The sequence below is a fragment of the Chrysemys picta genome, chromosome 23 (genome assembly GCF_011386835.1).
Source record: "Chrysemys picta bellii isolate R12L10 chromosome 23, ASM1138683v2, whole genome shotgun sequence".
Taxonomy (NCBI): Eukaryota; Metazoa; Chordata; order Testudines; family Emydidae; genus Chrysemys; species Chrysemys picta.
Genome location: NC_088813.1, coordinates 16,204,108 through 16,226,209, shown reverse-complemented (window position 1 = coordinate 16,226,209; position 22,102 = coordinate 16,204,108). Strand labels below are relative to the sequence as shown.

Genomic DNA, 22,102 nt, shown 5'->3' with positions numbered 1-22,102 from the left:
AAGCTAAAACAAAGGACGAGAAACAGAAATAAAGCCCATTTCTTATAAAGAGACATTTTTATTAGTTGCAAGGGTACACAAGGCGAGAAATACATACGGGGGTCAGATCTGCAGTGGGTGTAAAAGGGCACAACTCCACTCTCTACAGCGCAGCTGAGCGGATTCATAGCAGCTGAGGGGCCGGCCTACGGACAGTGCAGTGCAGTGGCTAAATGAATTGTTAGCGTTGGGCTTTTAAAATATATGTATCATGTCCACACCGCATGGTTTTGTGGAAGGTCATCAGTGTTACATATGCTGCCTTAGCTCCGTGAACATGGAATGAGTATAGAATTCCACCCTCTGGGGGTGGATCACCCCTGAAATGCCGCCATCTCTGGGGTGGAACACAGCAGCCATCCAGTGCCAAATAAATCATCATTTTCTTTTTAAGAGGGGGAGTGAGATATCTGAGAATTTAGGGCAGCAGGATGCAGTTTCCTGCTTTGGCTCTATCATCACTAGCTACTCCCTGAAGGATGCTATGGGATGTTAGATGACAAATCACTCCACAGGAAGAGGGTCACCCACGCAGCTGCCCTTGCTCCATCAACGAAAGGAGATGTTTGAACCTTACCCAATGGAACAACTTCCTACCAAGGGATGTGGTGGATGCTCCGCCCCATGGAGTCTTTAAATCAAGCCTGGATGCCTTTCTAGAAGATGGGCTCCAGCTCACTGGAAGTGAAGGGCTTGATGCTGGAATGGCTGGGTGGAATTCTCTGACCTGTGTTGTGCAGGCGGTCAGACAGGATGATCATAACGGCCTTGAAAACCAGTGAATCTAGGAGATTTTTTTCTTTCCCCTTGGCCACCGCCTTACCCTCCTCCCCCGTCAGCAAAACTCTTTAATTCCCTAAGGGTGAATGGATTCCCCATCACTGACGCTAGCAAGTGTTTAGTTTCCATGACTTGAATCTCTGGCTGGATGGATTATTGGTCATTTCCCGCAGATGGGAAAACGCTGCATTCTTTTCACTGGGAAGCCTCCTGTTCTTTCTAGTGTCTTCTGCTACTCCCAGTTGGTCCTGATGGGTTAAGCAAAGCTGAAGGACTGTTCATGAAATGAGGCACTTTGGAGACCTCACCCCTAGCAGGCTTGGAGAGAAAATACCCACTTGGCAGCCCCGCCCACGGCCAGGCCGGGTTTCTCCAACGCCCCCCTACCATTTGGCATGTCACTCAGGGACAGACAGAAGGGCCTGGCTCTGTTTCCACAGTGGCACTAGCTCTGTTGGCTGAGAAATTCTCACTGGCAGCTGAGAAGTCTGGCTTGTTCCTTACATCCCACTCCTCTCTCTGAGGCTTGACCTTCCGACGGACACCTTTAAAGTTAGGCTGGGCACGCCACTGGAAAACACAGGAGGGCACAATCCTGCATGATCTCTCACCACAGGAATTGCCAGGCCGGGTCAGAGCACGGGTCCTTCGATCCCAGTGTCCTGTCTCCAGCAGCGGCTGGTGCAAGAACCCATCAAATCTCATAAGTCTAAATCCTACAACTCTAGGCTTTGCACTAAGAACATCAGAACGGCCATCCTGGGTCAGACCAAAGGTCCATCTAGCCCAGTATCCTGTCTTCCGACAGTGGCTAATGCCAGGTGCCCCAGAGGCAATGAACAGAACAGGGAATCATCAAGTGATCCATCCCCTGTCACTCATTGCCAGCTTCTGGCAAACAGAGTCTGGGGACACCATGGCTAATAGCCATTGATGGCCCTATCATTTATCTAGTTCTTTTTTGAACCCTGTTATAGTCTTGGCCTTCGCAACATCCTCTGAACATTCTCCTTCCCCCTGCTTCTCTCCAGCCTGTGGTTCTTATAGATCTTCCCTTTGACTAGAGAGGCCATTCTTCTCTGAAGTGTCTGAGTCCACTTATTTCCACCAGACCAATGCAATGCAGGGGGAGCACCCAATCTCGTTAACACCCGGGCGTGTGATGGGAGCAGAGCTGCCAGCAGAGACCAGGTCTGATCTTGGCTCCTGATGTTTAAAGGCATGGCCAACAAGGAAGGCAGGTCTCGAACGAGGGCCGTTCTGCACGGAGACAGCCTCCCTAGCTCTTTCCCTCCGCTTAGGAGATAACATCTTCTCCTATCTGGGAGCTGGCTATGTTTGGAGCTGTGACTAGCTTGCAATCCGCCGCGTGGAAAATCTGCTCTCCCGGCTCAAGGCTGTCCTGCTCGCCGTAGGAGAGGGAACAGTCCTTGTTATGAACGACACTCCTGAACTGCCTAGTTTCCCTCCGGCTGCTCTCGCTTCTGGATAACAGGGACTCTCGGCACCGTTTCCCCACCAGGTAGCAGGCCTCCACCACGCTCAGCAGGATGCAGAGGCAGGCTGTGACCACCATGAAGAGGGTGAAGATGTTCTTCTCCGTGGGCCGGGAGATGAAGCAGTCCACGATGTTGGGGCACGGGGGGATCTCGCACTTCACCACACTGGGGAGGGTGTAGTTCTTGTAGAACTGGTGGAAGATGTAGAGGAAAACCACGTCCACGGCAGCCTTAAAGATGAGGCTGAGCAGGTAGGTCCACCACAGCCCTCCCCGCTTCTTGCCGGGGTTGGGGTAGAGCCGGCGGCAGTTCTCGCCCGCTACCTCCCGGTGCTTCTGCTCCCTGGCTTCTCGGTAGGCCACATGCATAACCACCAGCAGGGAGGGGCAGGTGACCAGGATGAGCTGCAGGGCCCAGAGGCGGATGTGGGAGACGGGGAAGAAGTGGTCGAAGCAAACATTGGAGCAGCCAGGCTGGCGTGTGTTGCAGTCGAAGTCCTTGTGGTCATCGCTCCACACTCGCTCAGCCGCCACCACGTAGACCAGCACCCGGAAGATGAAGACCAGGGAGAGCCAGATGCGCCCAAAGGCCGTGGAGTACTTGTTCACCCCACTCAGGAGCCCTTCGAAGACACCCCAGTTCATGGTCTGTGGCTCCCGTTAATTGGGTCTGCAAGGGGAAGAAATAGAGACACTAATCAATATTCCAGGCTCCGGCTCTAAGCACACTCCCCTTCCAGAGCTGGGAAGAGAATGCAGGAGTCCTGCCTCCCAGTGCCGCCCCTATTGCTCTAACCACTTATTCCCACTCCCTCTCAGAGATGGGAATCAGGGCCGGCTCCAGCATTTCTGCTGCCCCAAGCAAAAAAAAAAAAAAAGCCGCGATCGGCGGCAGTTCAGCGGCAGGTCCTTTGCTCCTAGAGGGAGTAAGAGACCTGCCGCCCCCAAATTGCCACAGGTGCCGCCCCTCTCCCTTGGCCGCCCCAAGCACCTGCTTCCTGATGGGAATGCAACCCAGGTGTCCTGACTTCCAGTTCCATTCCTCCCCAGCTCTAGCCACTAGACCCCACTCCCCTCTAATAGCTGGGAATATAACCCAGGAGTCCTGCCTCTTGCTTCTCCCCACCGCCCAAACACACCCCTTCCCAGAGCCAGGAACAGAACCCATGTGTTCATGCCGCAGTGCACACAGACAAAGCATTCTGTGACACAGTGGCCACAGACATGGCCCAGACTGCGATGCTGAGAGTGTCTATGGGGGACAGGGCAATCTTGGTGGGGTTTTATGCCCGTCACTCAGCCCTGAGAGTATTTTTTTTTTAAACACATAGGCTGAAACTCACCCACAGGCCTATTCTGCACTTAAGTCCTCAAAACAGGGCTAGCTGCGGGAGAGATTTAAGTTGTGTCTAGGCCATGTACTGGCTCTCTGCACAGGGGTGAAGTTACCCCTCAGGCCCTGCTGCGTTTTGGAAGCCCAGGCAAAGTTTGTTGGTGTCTGAAGTGACCAAGGAACCTAACCAATCCCTAACATCTGGCTTCCAACCCTGTGAAGGTACAAATAGGAGAAGGAAGCACCGCGTTTAAAGCAGGTAGGGCGATGCGAATCAGACACTCCCCCACCAAACGTGTCTGAGCTTGTAAGGGAAGTCTAGCCCTCGTGTAAGCACACGAATTGCAGTTTAGCGATGCTTGGTCCTCCCCTAAGAGAGGATCCTTTCCTAAACGCTGCTTCCTGAAAGGCAAAGGCAGGGCAAGTGAGGAAAGAAAGTCCGTTCCCCCAAGGAGCCGGGGTGGAAAAGGCTGATTCATCTCTTGTCAGTCTGAGAAATGAGATGTATTGATTCATCCAGGGTGAGCCTTTGCCCACTTTCCTGCAGAAACGAACGGTGGATGGTGGCAGGCTGCAACCCGATGGCTTCTGCAGAGGCAAGTGATGCAGGGACCCGGGGCAGGTGGGAGGAAGGGTGGGAAAAGGACGAGGGGCTGGAGCTGCAACCTCCATGGGAGGGAGGTTGATTCCCCACCAGGATCAGGCCTGGCAAGTAAGTCAGCGGTGTGGTTGACTTGACCTGAAATGTGATGACCTGGCAGGGCAAACCCAGTGAGATTGGGGCCAATGCTCTTTGGTGTGGGCCGCACGGGACCCCGCTGTGGGAAGGGCTAAGGCTGGATGGGTGCATTCTGCACCCTTCACCCGTTATTTCGAATTGCAGTTGTGCCTAGAAGCCCCAGCCAGGGGCTAGGACCCCACAGGTCTGAGCTTGTACCGCACTAGCGCAAAGAGCGTGTCCATGCCCCAAAGCGCTTACAATTGGAGCTCTGCCATCTCAGACTGATGGCTGAGGCCAACGTAGAAGAGGGTAATATCTAAACAGACTCTATCACTGAGCAACCCAGGCCAATGGCGACCCCCTTCCCTGTCTGAATGGGGGCTGCTAATTCGAAGTCCCCTTCCACGTCCCTTCCTTTCTTGGTCACCTCTCTAGCCACTGAGCAAAACTGGGCGAGTCTTGTACTGGAATAAAAGATGGCCAGTAAGATGGGGTTAGATCTCCAGCCAGCGAGAAACCCAAACTCCTGATTTTCTCCAGAGACCATTCCCGGGTGCAGATTTCAGGGGTTTCGGAGCGCAGTGGCTCTCCCTGCCCATCTCTCTCTTACGCCAGCCCCTCTTTACCAAGCTCTTTGTTATTCACTTGCCTTGAGTTGCCAGGCAGGGCCTCAGAAAACCACCCATAAAACAAGCGAAGGGATGAATCATGTAATAGGTCTGCAGCTCTGATGCCAAGGTCCTCTCCCATCGCAGGAATCTGACGTGCTCTACAGTGGCAGAGCCAGGAACCAGATCTCCCCTGCTGCCCTCCCTCCCTCCCACCCCCCCCAGGCCAGGGCACCGTGCGTTTGGAGGGGAAGACTCATTCCTCAGGCCTGACAAACAACTGGAGGCGGCACCTTGTGTACGCAAGGCAACCGACATCCCAACTTGGCATCAAAACAAAGTCTGGGCGGAAGGATGTTGATAAATCTGGCTGCTGCATCCCACACAAGGTGGATGCTTGGCTAGTGTGGAATGGCCTGGATCAATACCAGGAGGCTGAGGGGGAGGAGGGCGGGACTGGGAAATCTAGAGTCACTCTCAGTACAGACACAAATCAAGAACCAGGAGGGCTAGGAAAAGCTACACTAGGTTATAGAAGGAGGGGAAATGGACTGGTGGTTAGACCTGGTGGCCAGGAGACTTGACTTCTACTCCTGGCTTTGTCCCAGAATCACTGTGTCTTGGACAAGTCACCGGACCTCCGTGCCTCAGTTTCCCCATCAGTAAATACGGATGATATTCACCGTCCTTTGCAAAACTCTTTGACAGCAGCACATGTACAGTGCTACCTGAATGCAAACTACTATTATTAATCAGCTACTCTGCCATAGAGGCACACTGACACACACAACACAGCCCCAACATGCACCCCCAGCAAGTCACACAGCATGCACGACACCCAAACTCATGCATATCCAGGACACACGCTAGAGCCCATGGGGCTGATTCTGCCCTTATTCAGGTATAAACCTGGAGTAACTTTCTCTCCAGCTAGCTACAGAGTCAGACACAAGACTAGTCCCATACGAAACACACGCTGACACGCTTCGCTGCAAACGCCTAGGACCAGCCTGGGATGCTTTGCTTCTCTCTGGTGTACCGTGGGCATAATTCCGAGACAAACCGACAGCCAACGTTCCTTTTTGTGCCCATGTGTCTGAGACACATGCTCCGGCTCCCAGACCTTCTCCAGCCCAGCAGCCTCCCTAGGTCCAGCTCCAAGCAGCTCCTCCTCCCCCAGCGAATGCCCCTTACCTGGTGGGAGGTCCCTTGCAGAATCCTTCTCTTCCTTAAGGGGCTTGGAGCACAAGGCAGCGCTTGAAGCACAATTCATCCCTGCACTTTCAGGAGCCAGGAGGAGGAATTTACAGAGGGAAGCCCTCTCGGGGGCGGGGCTAGGAGTTAAGGTGGATTTCCCAGATGCCCATTGGCTGCCGGCTTGCAGGATCGCTGGAAGGAGAGGCTCGTCCCAATGGCATTTTTAGGCCCCGATCCTGCAAACTCTTAAGGTACGTGCTTAACTTTACTCGCCTGAGCAGCCCTGTTGGCATCAATAGGATTGCTCAGGGCTGATCTTGGCGGGGGCCCTCCGGCCGGTCGTGTAAATAATGTAGGGCCCGGTCCCAGCAAAGAGGACGCTGGCCATGGAGAATGAGACATTCACTCCCATCCCCACTGGTCACAGGTGTAGCCTGTAGCAGACCCCTCAGCTGCTGCCACGCCTGCCGTTTATACTAAACCACCCCTTCCCAAGACTGGCCGGCCGGGGTATTCTGACCATGCAGCCCCCCCTCCGCCCTAGACACCTCCCCACCCGGAGCTCGGCAATGCCACCTGCGGTTTGCAAACAGCCCTGGAGTTATTCAGCCGACACCCGGGTGCTTGCAAAATAGGGAGGCCAAGAAGATGAGCGCTGCAGTCATGCCCGCAACGGCTCCTTGGGGGGGTCAGGTCTGACAGGGCAGCACAGCTGTCTGGAGGAGACTCTTTCAGCCCAGCAGTGTAGGGACCATGAATGCTGCCCCCTGCCTAATGCGCGCACGCAGCCCCAGGCGTGGGGCCAGGAGGAATAGTCTCTATCATGTACAGCCATAGAGCTTCCCCGCTGCAGCGTAGGCCCCAGGCAGCCTAACGCTGCCGTACGTTAGAGCCAGAATCCAGGCCACTTTTAAGGGGCTTCTTTAAAGCCACCCTGGGTTGTGCCTCCTGCGAGATGCACCACAGAATCCGTCCCTCTGATTTCATCGTGATTTGGCTTAGCGTGGCCCGTGCGCAGTTACAATGCACACCATTAACAGCCTAATCCAAGTGCCCTTCATCCACAGGGCCTGCTCCTTGTGCAGGAGGTGTCCGGCGCTGTACGTTGGCACCGAGAAAGCAGCTGAGGACATGGCTGAGGATCGTGAACTGGCCAGCTCGGCAGTGCCGAGGTTGGTGCCGGCTTGGTTAAGGGAGTTGATGCTAGGGGTACTGACACTGAGTGGGCTTACAACCTCCGCCCGATCCCCCATTGCATACCGCACCTCCCTGAAACCAGCTTCGTTTTTCTCGGGCTGGGTGATGGGGAAGAGCAGGGCCTGAGGAAGGGGTGGGGGTCTTTAGACAGAAAACAAAGGACATTAGTTTAGTGCAAAGCATAGTAGCGCGGTAGCACTGACTATAAATTGGTTAGGCATACCAGGTGGTTTATTCTTTTAAATGTTTTAGTGAATTACTTAATTTTACATGCATTCCTTTTACGGACCTGGCAGGATTTGGTATGCGGGAGCCTACATCCTTCCGACCAGCCTATATGCTTGGAAGGAGCACTGCGACTGTTTAAACTTGTACGTGTGCCTTTATGGCCACAGATTAGATGGTACTTCCGAGGTGTCTGCAAGGGCAGTGGGCCAGGCCCAGTGTTCGAGATTACTTTGAATGGTCATTAGCTGGTTATTTAGGAAATTTTTTGAACTTTTGGACATGCCAAGTGCCACTGCAATGCCTTTGCAGCACCGGTGATATTTAATACCATTTTTGTTAGCAACCTTTGGGTTATTAAACTAAGGGCGGAAATGACATGCAATTTACCAACTTCAGCCTGGACCTGAGTTAACTGTGCTTTGATAATAAGATTACAACATGGCACAGGCTAAATTAGAGGTAAAAGTTTCATCTTCAGGTAGTTTTGGCTAGTTTCCGCAAGCTATTCTTCTAGATTTCGTAGTCTTAGTTCACTTAGCTGTCCAGCAATGAGGCTGCAAGGGAGGGGTTACTGGCACGATCACCTTGCTTGATTGGAGGCTTTATTATGTCCTCAGGTGGAGAAGTTGTTTTCTTAGCAAGATCCAAAGACTCAGTGGGTTTGTCAGTGGACAAAGGAGAGGTTACCAGCTCTCTACCTTGTCCTTCACTTCTGTCGTCCAGAAGGAGCAACAACGCCAAAAGGAAAGATAGACCGATCATCAGTCGGAAAGTCATTACAGTGAGAAGCCTGGGCAGGTAGTCGATTCTCAGCACTTCACAGCGGTGCTGATAATTAACAGCACTCGATAAGAGTCTTTTAGCATGGGGCCAGGGCGTTTTCTTGCTGACGGACCTCCGTGTAGACCCAGTCTTTTGGTTCCAGCGAGTGGCAGGGCTGCTGTATATAAAAACCTAACACATTTCATTAGTGCCTAGCAACAATTAAGCATTGTGTTATTTATTAAATAAATGTCCATTTGAGCCAGGGCCAAGAGGGCACTGCTGGTAGTTACATTGGGCGATCCTGTTAGAAATTTATGAGGGCTGAGTTTGGTCTTTGGATTGGGAGCGGTCTTTTAAAAGGCCTTTGGCCATACTGGATCTATGAAGCTGCACATAAGGTTTTTTTTTTTTTTATCAGTCCAGATATGCCAGATTGTCATACAAAATCCTTAAGCAACAGTTTTACAATAGTTTTGGCATTTGCCTTTTTACAAGAAAATACATGACTAAAACTAACACATACTTAATTTTCTTCAGTAACTACAGAGTTAACTTTTTACTTTCTTTCTTTTAACTTCCTTAAACTGCGGTTGCCTGCTTGTTTGGGCCTGATCCGTTTTTTCTTGCTGGTTCACTTTTTTTTCTCTTCATGGGCACAGGCGTACTTTTACTACCAATTTAGCAAGGAGGGTGGGCTTTTTGACTAACCCCCGTTTTATTTATACTTTTGGCTAAATTAAGAAGGTGATTAATTCCTTCCTTGGTTTATTTTGAGAGAAGGTACTACTGCATTTTGGGAAGGGGTTTTGCTGGGTTTGGGTGAATTTCAGCCGGCCAGGCAGACCCAATGTGCCCAATCAGGTTGGCATGATCAGCCCCCAATAGGCGGGGGGGGGGGGGGGGGAGGCTTAGCCAGCCGTTCCTGTTGCAACGAGGAAGGGCTGGGGTTGGTCCCTCCCTCTAGAGTGTCCTTTGCAAAAATGTCAGGACCTTATTGTAAGCGGGATCAGACACATTTAGATACACAACATTTGGGGTACAGCAGATTGTACAATTCTGTGGGAGACCAAGGTGCATGCACTGACTCCAAGGTCTCCTGACCCGAAGCACCAATGCCTGGGAAATGGCGCAAGGGGAACATTTCCTCAGTACGGGGAGACACTGTTTGAGGGGTACGTGTAAGGGCTTTCGATACTTAAGGCGCTTAATATTTCTTGCCCTTGGGCCTGTGGGGGCTGGACAGCAGCTCCCTGCCCAGTTCCGTCTGGGGGAATTGCAGGCGAGGGTTATTTTTAGTATTCTTATTTCAAATTTTTATAAACTGGCAAGTTGAGGGACCATAATTTGAATCCATGTACGCGGCAGGAGTGCCCTTTTCCAGCACGGGGCCCTGTTTGGAATGAGAGGCTCCCATTGTAAACGCCGGATGGACGACCTTCTTCACTTAGCTGGGTCCCTTTATGATGAGTTGGGTACAACCCGCCTCCTTTCTTTAACGGCTATATTACAATAAATGAGAAACACATTAGACAGGTTACACATAACACGTAACTAGCGCTATCAGCTCAGGCCTTCCTCTCGGCAAGGCCTTTTAAAAAGCCCAAGTCTCCTTTCGTAGGGTTCCTTCCCTTAGACGAGACCGTTTTTCCTTACACCAGCAAGCCAGGCCTCTGTTATCCAGGCGAGGCCAACTCCTCAACATTCACACCAATGGGGAGGGCTTATAAGGGAGATCCTCGCACACACCTCTTCCGGCAAAGAGCACCGGCCCGTCCTTTAAAGGCAATCCTATTGCCTCCGGTACGGCGGGCGATTTCCAGGGACTTCCCCTCTCTCCGAGCAAGGGGAGGGAGCCCCCCGCTCCAAGCGGGACCACTCCAAGTGGAAAATCAAGGGAGGAACTCGGTCGCAGGCCAACCAAACAGAAGGGCCAGGAAAGGCACGGTCCCCGCACACCCCTCCCCCAGCAGAGAGCACCAGCCTGCCTTCAAGAGAACAGGATAGGTTACCCTACTGCCTAGGAGTTTGTGGGCAGGTTCCTGGGGCCTCCTCGCCCGGAGGGTGAGGAGGGGGCACAGGGCATCAACCCGAGGCACCAAGAGGGAAACAAGGGTAGGGCCACCGCACGACCCACACTCATGCAACACACCTAATTCGGGACAACATTACGGCACTCACCGCCACTGGCCTATTGCCGGTGGGTCTTGTCGCCAACCCTCACGCGTCACTCCGGGGCCCTTCCTCTCGGGGCCTACAGTGACCGTTCTTCGCCCTTCGGGGGGACCAGTGCCCGAAGTCGAATACACTTAGCAGACAAACAAAACCCACTTAATACAAAACACACTACCGTCAGTTACTCTACCTATTACGATACCAACAGACATTTTCTTTTACAAGACAGACAAGTTACAAGACGAACAGTTACTGACACAAGAGGAACAGGCGTCAGGCAAATGAGTCTAGCCCCAAAAGGTTCGGATCACAGCGCGCCCTTACCTGAACCCAGAGCCTATGGGCAGCTTCCCACCGAAGCCCAAATAGAGACAACGGTCTCTTACCTGGCGCCTGGGATCGGTGTGGAAGTGGTCCATGGTCCTCCCGTCCGGCGGGACGGCGAGTGATCCCGGACAAGCCCCCAGATTGTCGTGGAAAGTCACCCACGCATTGATTTTAGTTCACAGACTCAAGCCTGAGGCCTGTTTATTGCAATACATACCAACGCGCTGGGGTAGCAGTCTGAGAACTACCCTGATCCAAAGTACAATTTGCCTTTTTAAAGCCCAAAACCGCAATCATATTACACGTTACACTTCATCGACAGGAATAGGAGAGTCTTTTTGGCGGTTTCCGATACTGTCATTTCTTTGCATCATTTGGGGTGCTGTTACTTAAATGTTCCAGGCAGGGTACAATTACATAATGGGGTATTTATGCAATTAGATTGGGGGGGGCATGATTAGTCAATTTAGATAATTACTGCATTGCTTATTGCTTCACACAAGCGGTTATTATATTTCGCCAGCCATAAACACCCACTTTATTACTGCTGCAGCTGGGGCTTTTCATTCTTTTCCTCCCCAACGCCCCCTCCTCTGGTCATAACCTTTGATAGTTACTGGCAGAGAACATGACTCTTAGTTTGGATCAGGCCTGTGGCCTGCAGGGCGGGCCTATGTCGATTTAAAGCCTAAACTAATAGGGCTGGCTAGATTTTTCCCCACAGAAACAGCGGCAGCCTTCCCCTGCTGCCTCTGGTGGTGCCCTTTGGGAGGCGAAATGCTACGGAGCAAGGGGGCAAGACGCACCAAATGCAGGAAAACCTTCCTCCTGGGACAAGCTCAGCAGATCACTATGTGGCCGGGATGACATGCCTCGGGGGACTGGTAATGGGAGAAGGCCTTTCACCTGAGTCCAACCCAGGTCACTCACTGTGCAATGCTGCTTGGTGGTGCAGATGACATGAGCCCTGTGCCCCCTCCTCGCCTATCTGCAAAACTGCCACCGTAACTCTGGCACCATGCGGCTTCCTTATCGGTCACCTCTGCCAAGAAACCAAGGAAGGAGTCAGCCTGCCACGGCTGTGGCTCTCCCCTCCTATTCCCAGGGCTGGCTTTTCCAGGTCCGGGCTGAGCACGACGTAGGGGAAGCTTGCCCCGTGGCTGCCTCCTGGTACCGAGAGGACTCTGGGCCCCCGGGTGCCCAGGCTGGCACCAAATTCCCAGGAACATATTTCGTCTAAAGCTGATGCAGGCCAAGGAGCGGGAAATATCGTCAGGCTCCCGGCAATAGACCAGCTCCGGAGCCATCCTTTGCAGAGTGGGCCTGATTCACAATCACTCCAGTCCAGCTTGGAGGACCAGACACAGAGATCGCCTAGGGCCCTGCCTATCTATCGAAGGTACTTGTTTCCCCCCAACCCCCATTACCTTGTTGGTGTCACTAGGCATCACCTTAGGTAACTCGGGGGGGTGGAAGACCACGAGAGTTGATGAAGCCCCCCCGCTCTAGGCCAAAGTGAACCAAAGCCCCTCCATGTTAAACTTTACTAACCTCACAGGCCAGCAGCTGGAAAGCGGTAGTGATAAGGGGAACCTACATGCTTCTAGCAGAAGGACAAAATAACTTGCAGAAGGGAACATTGCGAACAAGCTACACAGCCAAGGTCATTTAATGTAACTGCTACAGGGGGAAGAAGGGGGGAGGTAGGGAAGGAAGGGGGGAGGAAGGAAAGGATAAAAAGGGAAAAACTGCTTGTAACCCCCATCTCTGTGGCCCCAGGCTAGCGTCCTAACCACTGGCCCGGCCTTCGTCTCTAGCAGGCCGGTTGGGCGCACACCACATGTCTCCCGGGGGCTGCTCTAACTGACGTGCTGCTTCCCATGGGCCCTGGGAGGCGGAGAACAGCGTCCTACCGTGCCCTCTGGCCACGCCCTTCCTCTGCCCCCTACCCCGGGGCTGGGGCAGGGCTAGGGGAAGGACTTCAGGCAAGGGATATTCTCAAGGGGCCATTTCCATCCCTTTAGGCTGCTGCAGTGGCATCAAGGAGCCTGAAGTGTAGCTGAGAATGAGTTTCAATCAGTCGGTCTCCTAGGTCTGTCCAGCTCAGGTTAGCGTCACCTCTCGAACAGGTGCCTTTTAGATCCCCTCTTCTAGCATGCCAGCAGCTGGAGGAGCATTTTCATCTCCCCCTTTTAATGAGTGCCGATGGTTAATTATTTCTCAGGGAATTAATTAACAGCCGTTTCAGCAACGTCGGACTCCCCTCGCTACAACCGGGCATTAGCGTCTTTCCCGGCGCGCCGTGTTTGATCCCTTGCAGAGAAATATAATGACCGAGGCAGGAACCCCAGGGGTTCAACCCTGTGGATGCACCGCTGCTAGCCACTAGGTGGTGGCATAGCACTGCACTGGAGCGACACAGGCGCTTGGCCCTGGAAGCCCGCAGCATGAGGTTTTTGGTTCTTCTTTTTATCCAGTTGTCTCCGGGGGGAATCCCTTTAAGAGTCTTCTGCACTCCTCCCCCTCCTTTTTCTGACTCCCCAAGGAAGGAAGTTTCCCCAAAGTCTTTCTAAAACCAAGAGATGCTGCAAGATTTGCAGATTCCTATTATACGAGTAGTCAAACTAGTGATGCTTTTTGTGTAATAGGCCTGACTGAAGTCACCAGACCTGCAGGCTTTCTTTGCTCCTGTGAGGACGTTGCTAACTGGGCCATTCTCTGCTGCAATGTTATAATCATGCTCTGTCATTTTTATATAACATCTGTCCCGTTGCAAGAGCTCCCAGAACACTTACAGATTTACAAACTGCGGGCTTGGTTTTCCACCACAGCTCAGCACCCAAAACTGGGGCTGGATTTGAGCTCTTTGGAAACTCTGGCCATCAGAGTCACAACGGGAGCTGGGAGGTGCTGAGCACTTCGGCAGTTCTGGCCCTGGTTTTGGTGCCTATCCAGCAGCTGAGTTTTTTTGGAAAATGTGTCCCCAATTGCGGATGCTGCGTCCTAGATAATCTGGTGCCGAGTTCTTTGGAAAACCTGGTGTGCCTATGAATTACTTCTCCCATCCCTGAAATGCAGCCACTTCTGGTGTGGAACGCAGTGGCTGTTTAACAGCTACACACACAGCAACATCACACAGGACGTAAAAACAGACGAATATACACAAGTGACTCATGTGGGAGGGGAGTTGGCTCAGGGACAGGGACACACCAAAGTCATTTTTACTTTTGACCTAAATCCCACTGAACTAGCGAGAGACCAAATTAGGATCCTATTGTCTGAATCCCCCGAGACTTTGCTAGTGCTGATAAAAATCCAATTCACCCCCTTGCAAAGCCCAAACCTGAATTCTGTGGCCCATATCTGATGGATCACGAAAGCGTCAGAGGCGAAAGGCCATTGCAATACCCCACTGCAGCATGCTTAGCCCTCTGCAACTCTGTCCCTGATTAATTCAATGCAGTTCCCTGGGCAGCAGTGCAAACCCGAAGGGGAGAAGCAGCAGGTAACCACAACAAAGTCATTTCATTCCTACGAATATATTAATACTCGTCTGTACAATTTTTTAAAACATTAACCCTTTCACCCATGAAAGCGGCTTGTTGGCCGAAGGCTATGATTCTCCCTTGGGTGCAAATTGTGGACAAGTCCTCGCAAAGGCCTGGATTGATGCGTTGCCTTTGCAGTGGTGGTTCAGTGGTATGCTTCTCATCTGCCATCCAGGAAGCCCGGGGTTCGTTCCCGCCCTACGCAGCAGTCTTAGATGATTACAGTGGTCCCCTCCGGCTTTACAATCTATGATACATGAAGGAATCCCAAGAGCTTTTCATACCACAGGCCAGGGGGCTGCTATCTTTCCTTGGGCATTTCAAAAGTAAGATTTAAAAGTATGATTTCCAGGCGCTTGCCCCTCTGCAGAGCCAACCAGAGCAAACCAGCTCATGGTGGAAGAGCGCAGGGAGAGGGAAGAACTGGCAGCGATAAGGAGTCATTAAGCTGCCTGATCGTCTCACTAATCAGGTGCACTGCTCGGGGGGATGCAGGTAGGGCTTGGAATCATTTGAGTAGCGACTGCTGGTTTTCTTTGCAGTTCAATGTGGAGAAACATCTAAACAGCTGTAAAGTAAATGACTGTAGTTTGGTGACGGCTCCAAGGAAGAGCTCTGCAATTTTAAATCAAAGGAGCTCATTTTTTCATATTACCACATTCAACAGCCATGACGGGAAGCAGGGGTGTGGCCTACAAACTCCAGCGCCCCCTGAACCGAAGAGCACACATAGATCCAAGCTCTGATCTAGATCTGAATTTCCACCGATTCTCAGCAGAGGGCTCTCCGATCCAGGTTTCCTTCCAGGATCACCTCTCATTGACAGGCTGTTCTGGGGTCTGACTTGAACATAGGAAATAACTGGCTCTGTTTGCAGCTCTCTGGGTTTAACTCGCCTCTTTTGGGCAACCCCTGGCCAGCACAGAGAGCCGACCCACTCCTGCTCCCATCTGCGCTGGCATCAAACTAAGGAGGAAGTGAGCACGGTTTTCCATAAGGGACCAGGCTGATACAGGGATGGGGCTGATGTGGGCCGACTCCCCCAGGTTTGCTCCAGTGTAACTCATTTGACGTCATCAGTGTCTATGCCAGGTAACCTTCTCCTCCATCTTTCCCACAGTGTCTTTGCAAACTATGGCCCAGCTATGGGCCAACAGCCACTCGGTATCACTGAGAGGGACGGACAAGTTCTAGATCTCTAATTCTGGAGCCAGTTTTATATCAGCCCTGGTGGACTTTAGTGCCTCAGCCGCACTCCCTTTGCTGGGGGAACTTCCAGCTGGGGTGATCTAGTGGCTTTCTAGCCCCTCTGTGCCACCAGGCCAGTGCGAAGTGGGCCAGACTGCAGCAGAGAACCCTGCCCTGGAGCTGAAGGAATCTCCTCACAAGTGCAGCCACCTCTGGCTGTGAGCACAGAAGCTCTCTACCAGCGCAACACAACAGCTGAAAGGAGAGAGAAAGTGGCATCCAGTTGAGACGCAAAGGGGAATATAGAGAGGTAGGACATGACGATTGTTTCGAATTGGCCAGGACAGTGTGGTTCATGCCCCAAAAATCTTGTGGGGAAAAAAAGTTCGGGCTTGTCAGCCACCCTGAGGAGTCTGTATCTTGGTTTTATGTCTCATCCAAAAACCAGCCCAGCCCCTGCTCTCTGCAGGGCCGGCTCCAGGCACCAGCGAAGGAAGCAGGTGCTTGGGGCGGCCAATGGAAAGGGGCGGCACGTCAGGGTCTTTGGCGGCAATTAGGCGGCGGGTCCCTCAGTCCCTCTCGGAGCGAAGGACCCGCCGCTGAATTGCCGCCGAAGAATGAAGCGGCGCAGTAGAGCTGCTGCCGAAGTGCCGCCGATCGCGGCTTTATCTCTTTTTTATTTTTCGCTTCGCCACTTGGGGCGGCAAAAAAGCTGGAGCCGGCCCTGGCTCTCTGGCACCAGTGGCTCAGTGTTGATTCAGCGGGAAGAGCGCCCCTATGGAATCTCCAACACCACTGCCCATTGCACCAGGCCGGTCTCCCCATCCAACCACTAGCCAGGCCCGAGTCGGCTTAGTTTGTGAACTCTGACAAGACACCCCCACCCAGGGGGATTTCTGGAAGTACAAGCAGTTCCCCCAGATCTCACGTTCGCACCTTGCCAGCTTCCAAGCGGCTTCGTTTTACCTGCCTCTTAGCATTGCTGACCAAGACGAAGAAACCTGAGCAGGCAAGTTAAACAATGATCTAACCCAGCAGGCAATGAAAGCAGACCCTGTGCTTGGCCATAGCAGGACGAACGGGGATCCTCAGGGTAACTTCCTAGCACCTCTGGCTAATGTGGTTGTCAAGATGATCTGAGGCCTGATGCTGCCTTCCTAGCTAGTTAATTTGGCAAGCGCTCATAGCAGCGCAAAAAAATAAGCCAAAGACCCTGATCTGGTAAGGACAGGGCACTGCAGAGCTGCAAACAGAGCCAGGAAATGAATGAACAAAAATCTCAGGATTATTTCAAACGGAGCCTGAACACACAGGCGGGGATATGGCCAGCAAGATGCCTGCCTGCAAAGCCTCTTCTCCCAGAGGCCAGCCTGGGTGTCCTTAGATGATCCCACTGCTTCTTTCCTGTCTTCTCCCTCCGTCCTTCTCAGCCCCCGTCTTGACGCTGCCTGACAGCTGGCCCAGTGGAAGGGAGCTGAGCTGTCAGGGATGATGGACTTTTTTTTTTTTATTATCAGCAAATGACTCCAGGTGGAATACACCTTCCACCTCTCAGCAGACGTGCCTGACAGCAAGGTATGTGCTTGGTGCTCCAAGGTGGGTTCCCCTGGCGGGCGGGGGCGGCGGGGGGAAGGAGGCTGTAAGTTGGGGTGGGGGGACTGTAAAGACCCCTTTTGAGCCTCCCACCAGCGCGTGCACACACAGACACACACACACACCTGCTTCGAAGACACGAAGAGCACAAGCAGATGACCACGCTGCTTTCCTTTCGCATCCCGCTGCTTGACATTGTCATGAGTGAACCCAGACTGGAGCTCAGCCGCGGTCTGTCTGTCAAATACTCTGCAGAGAAGACTGTATAGCTATTCTATCTATCTACCCAGGTGCTGCTCTGCCATCATTTCTCCCTTCTGAACCACAGAGAGGGTTGAAAACCAACCAGCAAGAGCCGTAGCAGATGGTGCTGCAGGCGCTCAGTGGACGAAAGCTCCCTGCTGTCCACTCTACAGACAGCATTTCCCCAGGCTTGCTGGTCACAGTCGAGCACCCGCCCCCCATCTTTACTGTGCACATCACTGGGAGGATCAAACAGTGAGAACAGCACAGTTTGGGGTTAAAGGTCTGTCCTGGGGTATCAGTCTTTTATTACCTGATAGCGTGTGAATGAACTGCACGGCTGTGACTGATCTCAGCTGGACGGGGGACTTGGTAATTCTAAGAGATCATACTTCTATTTACCCCCATCCATCCCCATCCACACCCACACCCACCCACCCCTTCATCCATCCATCTCCATACCCACCCATCCATCCATCCATCCCCGTACACACCCCTTCATCCATCCATCTCCATCTCCATCCCCACCAATCCATCCATCCCCATACCCGCCCATCCATCCATCCCTGTACACACCCCTTCATCCATCCATCTCCATACCCATCCATCTATCCATCCATCCCCATACACACCCCTTCATCCATCCCTGTACACACCCCTTCATCCATCCATCTCCATACCCATCCATTCCCGTACCCACCTCTTCATCCATCCACCTCCATACCCATCCACCTCCATACCCATCCATCCCTGTACACACCCCATCCATCCATCCCCGTACACTCCCCTTCATCCATCCATCTCCATCTCCATACCCATCCATCCATCCATCACCGTACACACCCCTTCATCCATCCATCTCCATCCCCACCCATCCATCCATCTCCATCCCCACCCACCCATCCATCCCTGTACACACCCCTTCATCCATCCATCTCCATATCCATCCATCCATCCCCATACACACCCCTTCATCCACCCATCTCCATCCCCACCCATCTCCATCCCCACCCATCCATCCATCTCCATACCCACCCACCCATCCATCCCCGTACACTCCCCTTCATCCATCCATCTCCATACATCCCCATCCCCATCCACACCCATCCATCTCCATATACAGCCTCCTTTCTATCCATCCCCATCCCACTCATTCTATCCATCCCATCCCACCTACTTATCCATCGTCACTAGCATTTAAGTGTATTGCGGCCTCTTAAAAAAGCAAAGCTCTGCATTTTAGCTCATTGTGTAGAGGCTTCATGCCAGAAGACAGGTCTATATGTGAGTGCGCACCATGTTTCTAGTGGCTGGAGTGCCTAGGTGCCCAGTTTGAGGCCTGGTGGTGAGCGGTGGAAGAGTCGGGGAGCATGGTGGTCAGTTGAGGTGGTGCTTGGTTCCTCCTGGCATAGTGGATTTTCCCTGGGCATGGCGAGTTCCAGGCAGTCCAAGTGGGTGCTTTGCTACTGAGCACCACAGAGCTGGGCACAGAAGTCTCAGTGTGGTCACTGGTATTTCCAGAGGAGTTTCTATGTAGCTACGGCCGTCTCCAGTGGCATTACCACATAGTTAGTGCTTGGGAATAGCAGAAGATCAGAATTCCCACACTGGATCGGCCTGGGGGGCCACCTAGCCCAGCAGTACCCTGGCAGTGGTTGGCACCAGCTGCTTCAGGGAAAGGTGCAAGAAACCCTGTTGTTCTGGGCTAACCTGCCCATCAGTGGAGTCTCTCTCTGACCCCTCAGTGATTGGTCTGACACCAATGGGGGCAGGATTTCATCCCAAATGGAGAGTTTGTGTATTTAATCTTGTTGGCAAGGGAGCTTCCAATGGAGTCCCTGTAGTTGCATCAAGCCAAGTTCCTGTGCAGACGCTGGGCAGACGGTGAAAAAAGCAGCATCTCCTTTAGAAGCTGCTCTGGGCTTGGGCCAAGTAAGGCTGCATCTACACACCACACCACAGCGCCGGGCAGGATACCTGCAGCTACCCGCCCCAGTGAAAAGCTCCGGCAAGGGGACGCAGCAGAGAAAGGCTTAGGGAACAAGGGCCAGATCCTCAGCGGGTGTAAATCTGATTGAAGCCAATGACCCTATGCTGATTCACACCCGCTGAGGATATAGCTCCCTTGACTTCAATGGAGCAACCCCTGATTTACACCCACCTCAGTGGAGAATCAGTCTCTTGACTCAGATGCTCTTGCCTGTTAGAGCTACACTGTTAACATCAATGCACTGTACTACGTCTTTGCTTTTGGGAGTGGTAGCTCGTGACGGTGTCCTGTGCAACCATCATGCCTGTGGCGAGATCTGGGCTGCATCGTTCCACGTCACTGCAGGAGTGGGGACAACCAGAAAGTACACAGGAGCCTCGTAATTTCTGTCCACACTCATGAGCCATTCCATCAATCGCTACAACCGCTCCCTTCACTGCTGCCACCAGAACCCAGCGGGAGGTGTATTAATGGCATCACTTTATCTTCCCGTAACAAGCCCCGTTAGCACATTTGCACTGCAACATGAAATATTAATAACACTTTGCATTTATGTAGCGTCGTTCATCCAAGAATCTCAGGCTGAAATCCCAGCATGAATCAAGTAAGGCTTACGAATCCCCTAGGAGGGGGATGAACATTATTATCCCCAAGTTTCTGATGGGTACGTTGAGGCACAGAACGAGTGAGTTATCCCACCAAGATAACCCACAGAAGAAGCCCTGAGCAAGACTAGAACTTATGGGCCCAGTGGTTACACCTATGCAGAATGGGTGTAAAATGCTACCAGATCAGGATGGGAAGGTCCAAGCCTCAGCTGGAGTAAATCAGAAGCTCCATTGGTTACAATCAGCCAGTCAGAAGAGAGCCGGGTAGCACTGACCTGTGCAACTCCGCACTCCGGCCAAGAGCAACATTATGATCCAAGGGTGTGACGCCAATTTACACCGGCTACGGAACTGACCGGTGATGTTTTACACTGACGTCAAACTGATATAAATGATCGTACGGAGCGCACGGCAGAGCCATTACCTTTCCTTGCAGATTTAGGAAGGACCTGGAGGGTGGTTTGGGTATTAGCCAGAGACTCCAGTTCTATACCCTCAGAGCCCAGGTCAGGCTCAGACTCAGACTTGTGCTGCGGGGCTCAAAACAGCCGCGTAAACTCTTCATCTGGAGCCCAAGCTTGGAAACCTGGGTACGGGTCTCAGAGTCTGGGCTCCAGCCCAAGCGCAGACGTCTACACTGCTATATTCAGCCCTGCAGTGCAAGTCCTCTGTGCCCTTGTCAGCTGCCCTGGGCTCTGAGACTTCACTGGCGCAGGTTTTTATTTTGCTGCGTAGACGTGCCCTTAGTCTCACTGGCCTGAGCTCCCCATTGGAAAAGGAGGGTAACCACGCTGCCCTGCCTCACTGGGGTGCCCTGGGGATAAATAAATACAGGCCCAACTGTGAAGTCCTGAGGTACTGTCCTAACCACAGGGCTGGAGTAACTGAGAATTAGTCCTGGTTGTTTTACATTCTGCAAAGGATTCTTGCCCACAGTATTCTTGCCGGCAAGTTAAAGAAGTATGGGCTGGATGAATGGACTGTACGGTGGATAGAAAGCTGGCTAGATCGTCGGGCTCAACGGGTAGTGATCAATGGCTCCATGTCTAGTTGGCAGCTGGTATCAAGCGGAGTGCCCCAAGGGTCGGTCCTGGGGCTGGTTTTGTTCAATATCTTCATTAATGATCTGGAGGATGGCGTGGACTGCACCCTCAGCAAGTTTGCAGATGACACTAAACTGGGAGGAGTGGTAGATATGCTGGAGGGTAGGGATAGGATACAGAGGGACCTAGACAAGTTAGAGGTTTGGGCCAAAAGAAACCTGATGAGGTTCAACAAGGACAAGTGCAGACTCCTGCTCTTAGGATGGAAGAATCCCATGCACTGCTACAGAGTAGGGACTGAATGGCTAGGCAGCAGTTCTGCAGAAAAGGACCAAGGGGTTACAGTGGACGAGAAGCTGGATATAAGTCAACAGTGTGCCCTTGTTGCCAAGAAGGCTAACGGCATTTTGGGCTGTATAAATAGGAGCATTGCCAGCAGATCGAGGGACGTGATCATTCCCCTCTATTTGGCATTGGTGAGGCCTCATCTGGAGTACTGTGTCCAGTTTTGGGCCCCACACTACAAGAAGGATGTGGAAAAATTGGAAAGAGTCCAGCGGAGGGCAACAAAAAGGTTTTGGGGTCTGGAGCACATGACTTATGAGGAGAGGCTGAGGGAATTGGGATTGTTTAGTCTGCAAAAGAGAAGAATGAGGGGGGATTTGATAGCTGCTTTCAACTACCTGAAAGGGGGTTCCAAAGAGGATGGATCTAGACTGTTCTCAGTGGTACCAGGGGACAGAACAAGGAGTAATGGTCTCAAGTTGCAGTGGGGGAGGTTTAGGTTGGATATTAGGAAAACCTTTTTCACTAGGAGGGTGGTGAAGCACTGGAATGGGTTACCTAGGGAGGTGGTGGAATCTCCTTCTTTAGAGGTTTTTAAGGTCAGGCTTGACAAAGCCCTGGCTGGGATGATTTAGTTGGGGATTGGTCCTGCTTTGAGCAGGGGGTTGGACTAGATGACCTCCTGAGGTCCCTTCCAACCCTGATATTCTATGATTGGAAGCCACTTCCTATGCTGGGA

The 22,102-nt window shown here is 52.4% G+C and overlaps 1 protein-coding gene across 2 annotated transcripts in view; it reads right to left on the bottom strand.

Moving 5' to 3' along the window:
- Positions 1–38: 38 nt before the first annotated feature.
- The window catches only part of LOC101945120 (gap junction beta-5 protein-like), a 99,944-nt gene continuing 77,880 nt past the window's right edge, over positions 39–22,102 (bottom strand). The window contains exons 1-2 of one of the 2 annotated variants that reach the window (XM_005298467.4): positions 6,174–6,299; positions 39–2,987 (exon numbers count right to left, since the gene is read on the bottom strand). In XM_005298467.4, coding sequence (XP_005298524.2) covers positions 2,117–2,962 — 846 coding nt within the window. In that variant the 5' untranslated portion in view covers positions 2,963–2,987; positions 6,174–6,299 and the 3' untranslated portion in view covers positions 39–2,116. Of the gene's footprint in view, positions 2,988–6,173; positions 6,300–22,102 lie in introns of those variants that run through there. The other variant, XM_024104254.3, reaches the window with a different exon arrangement.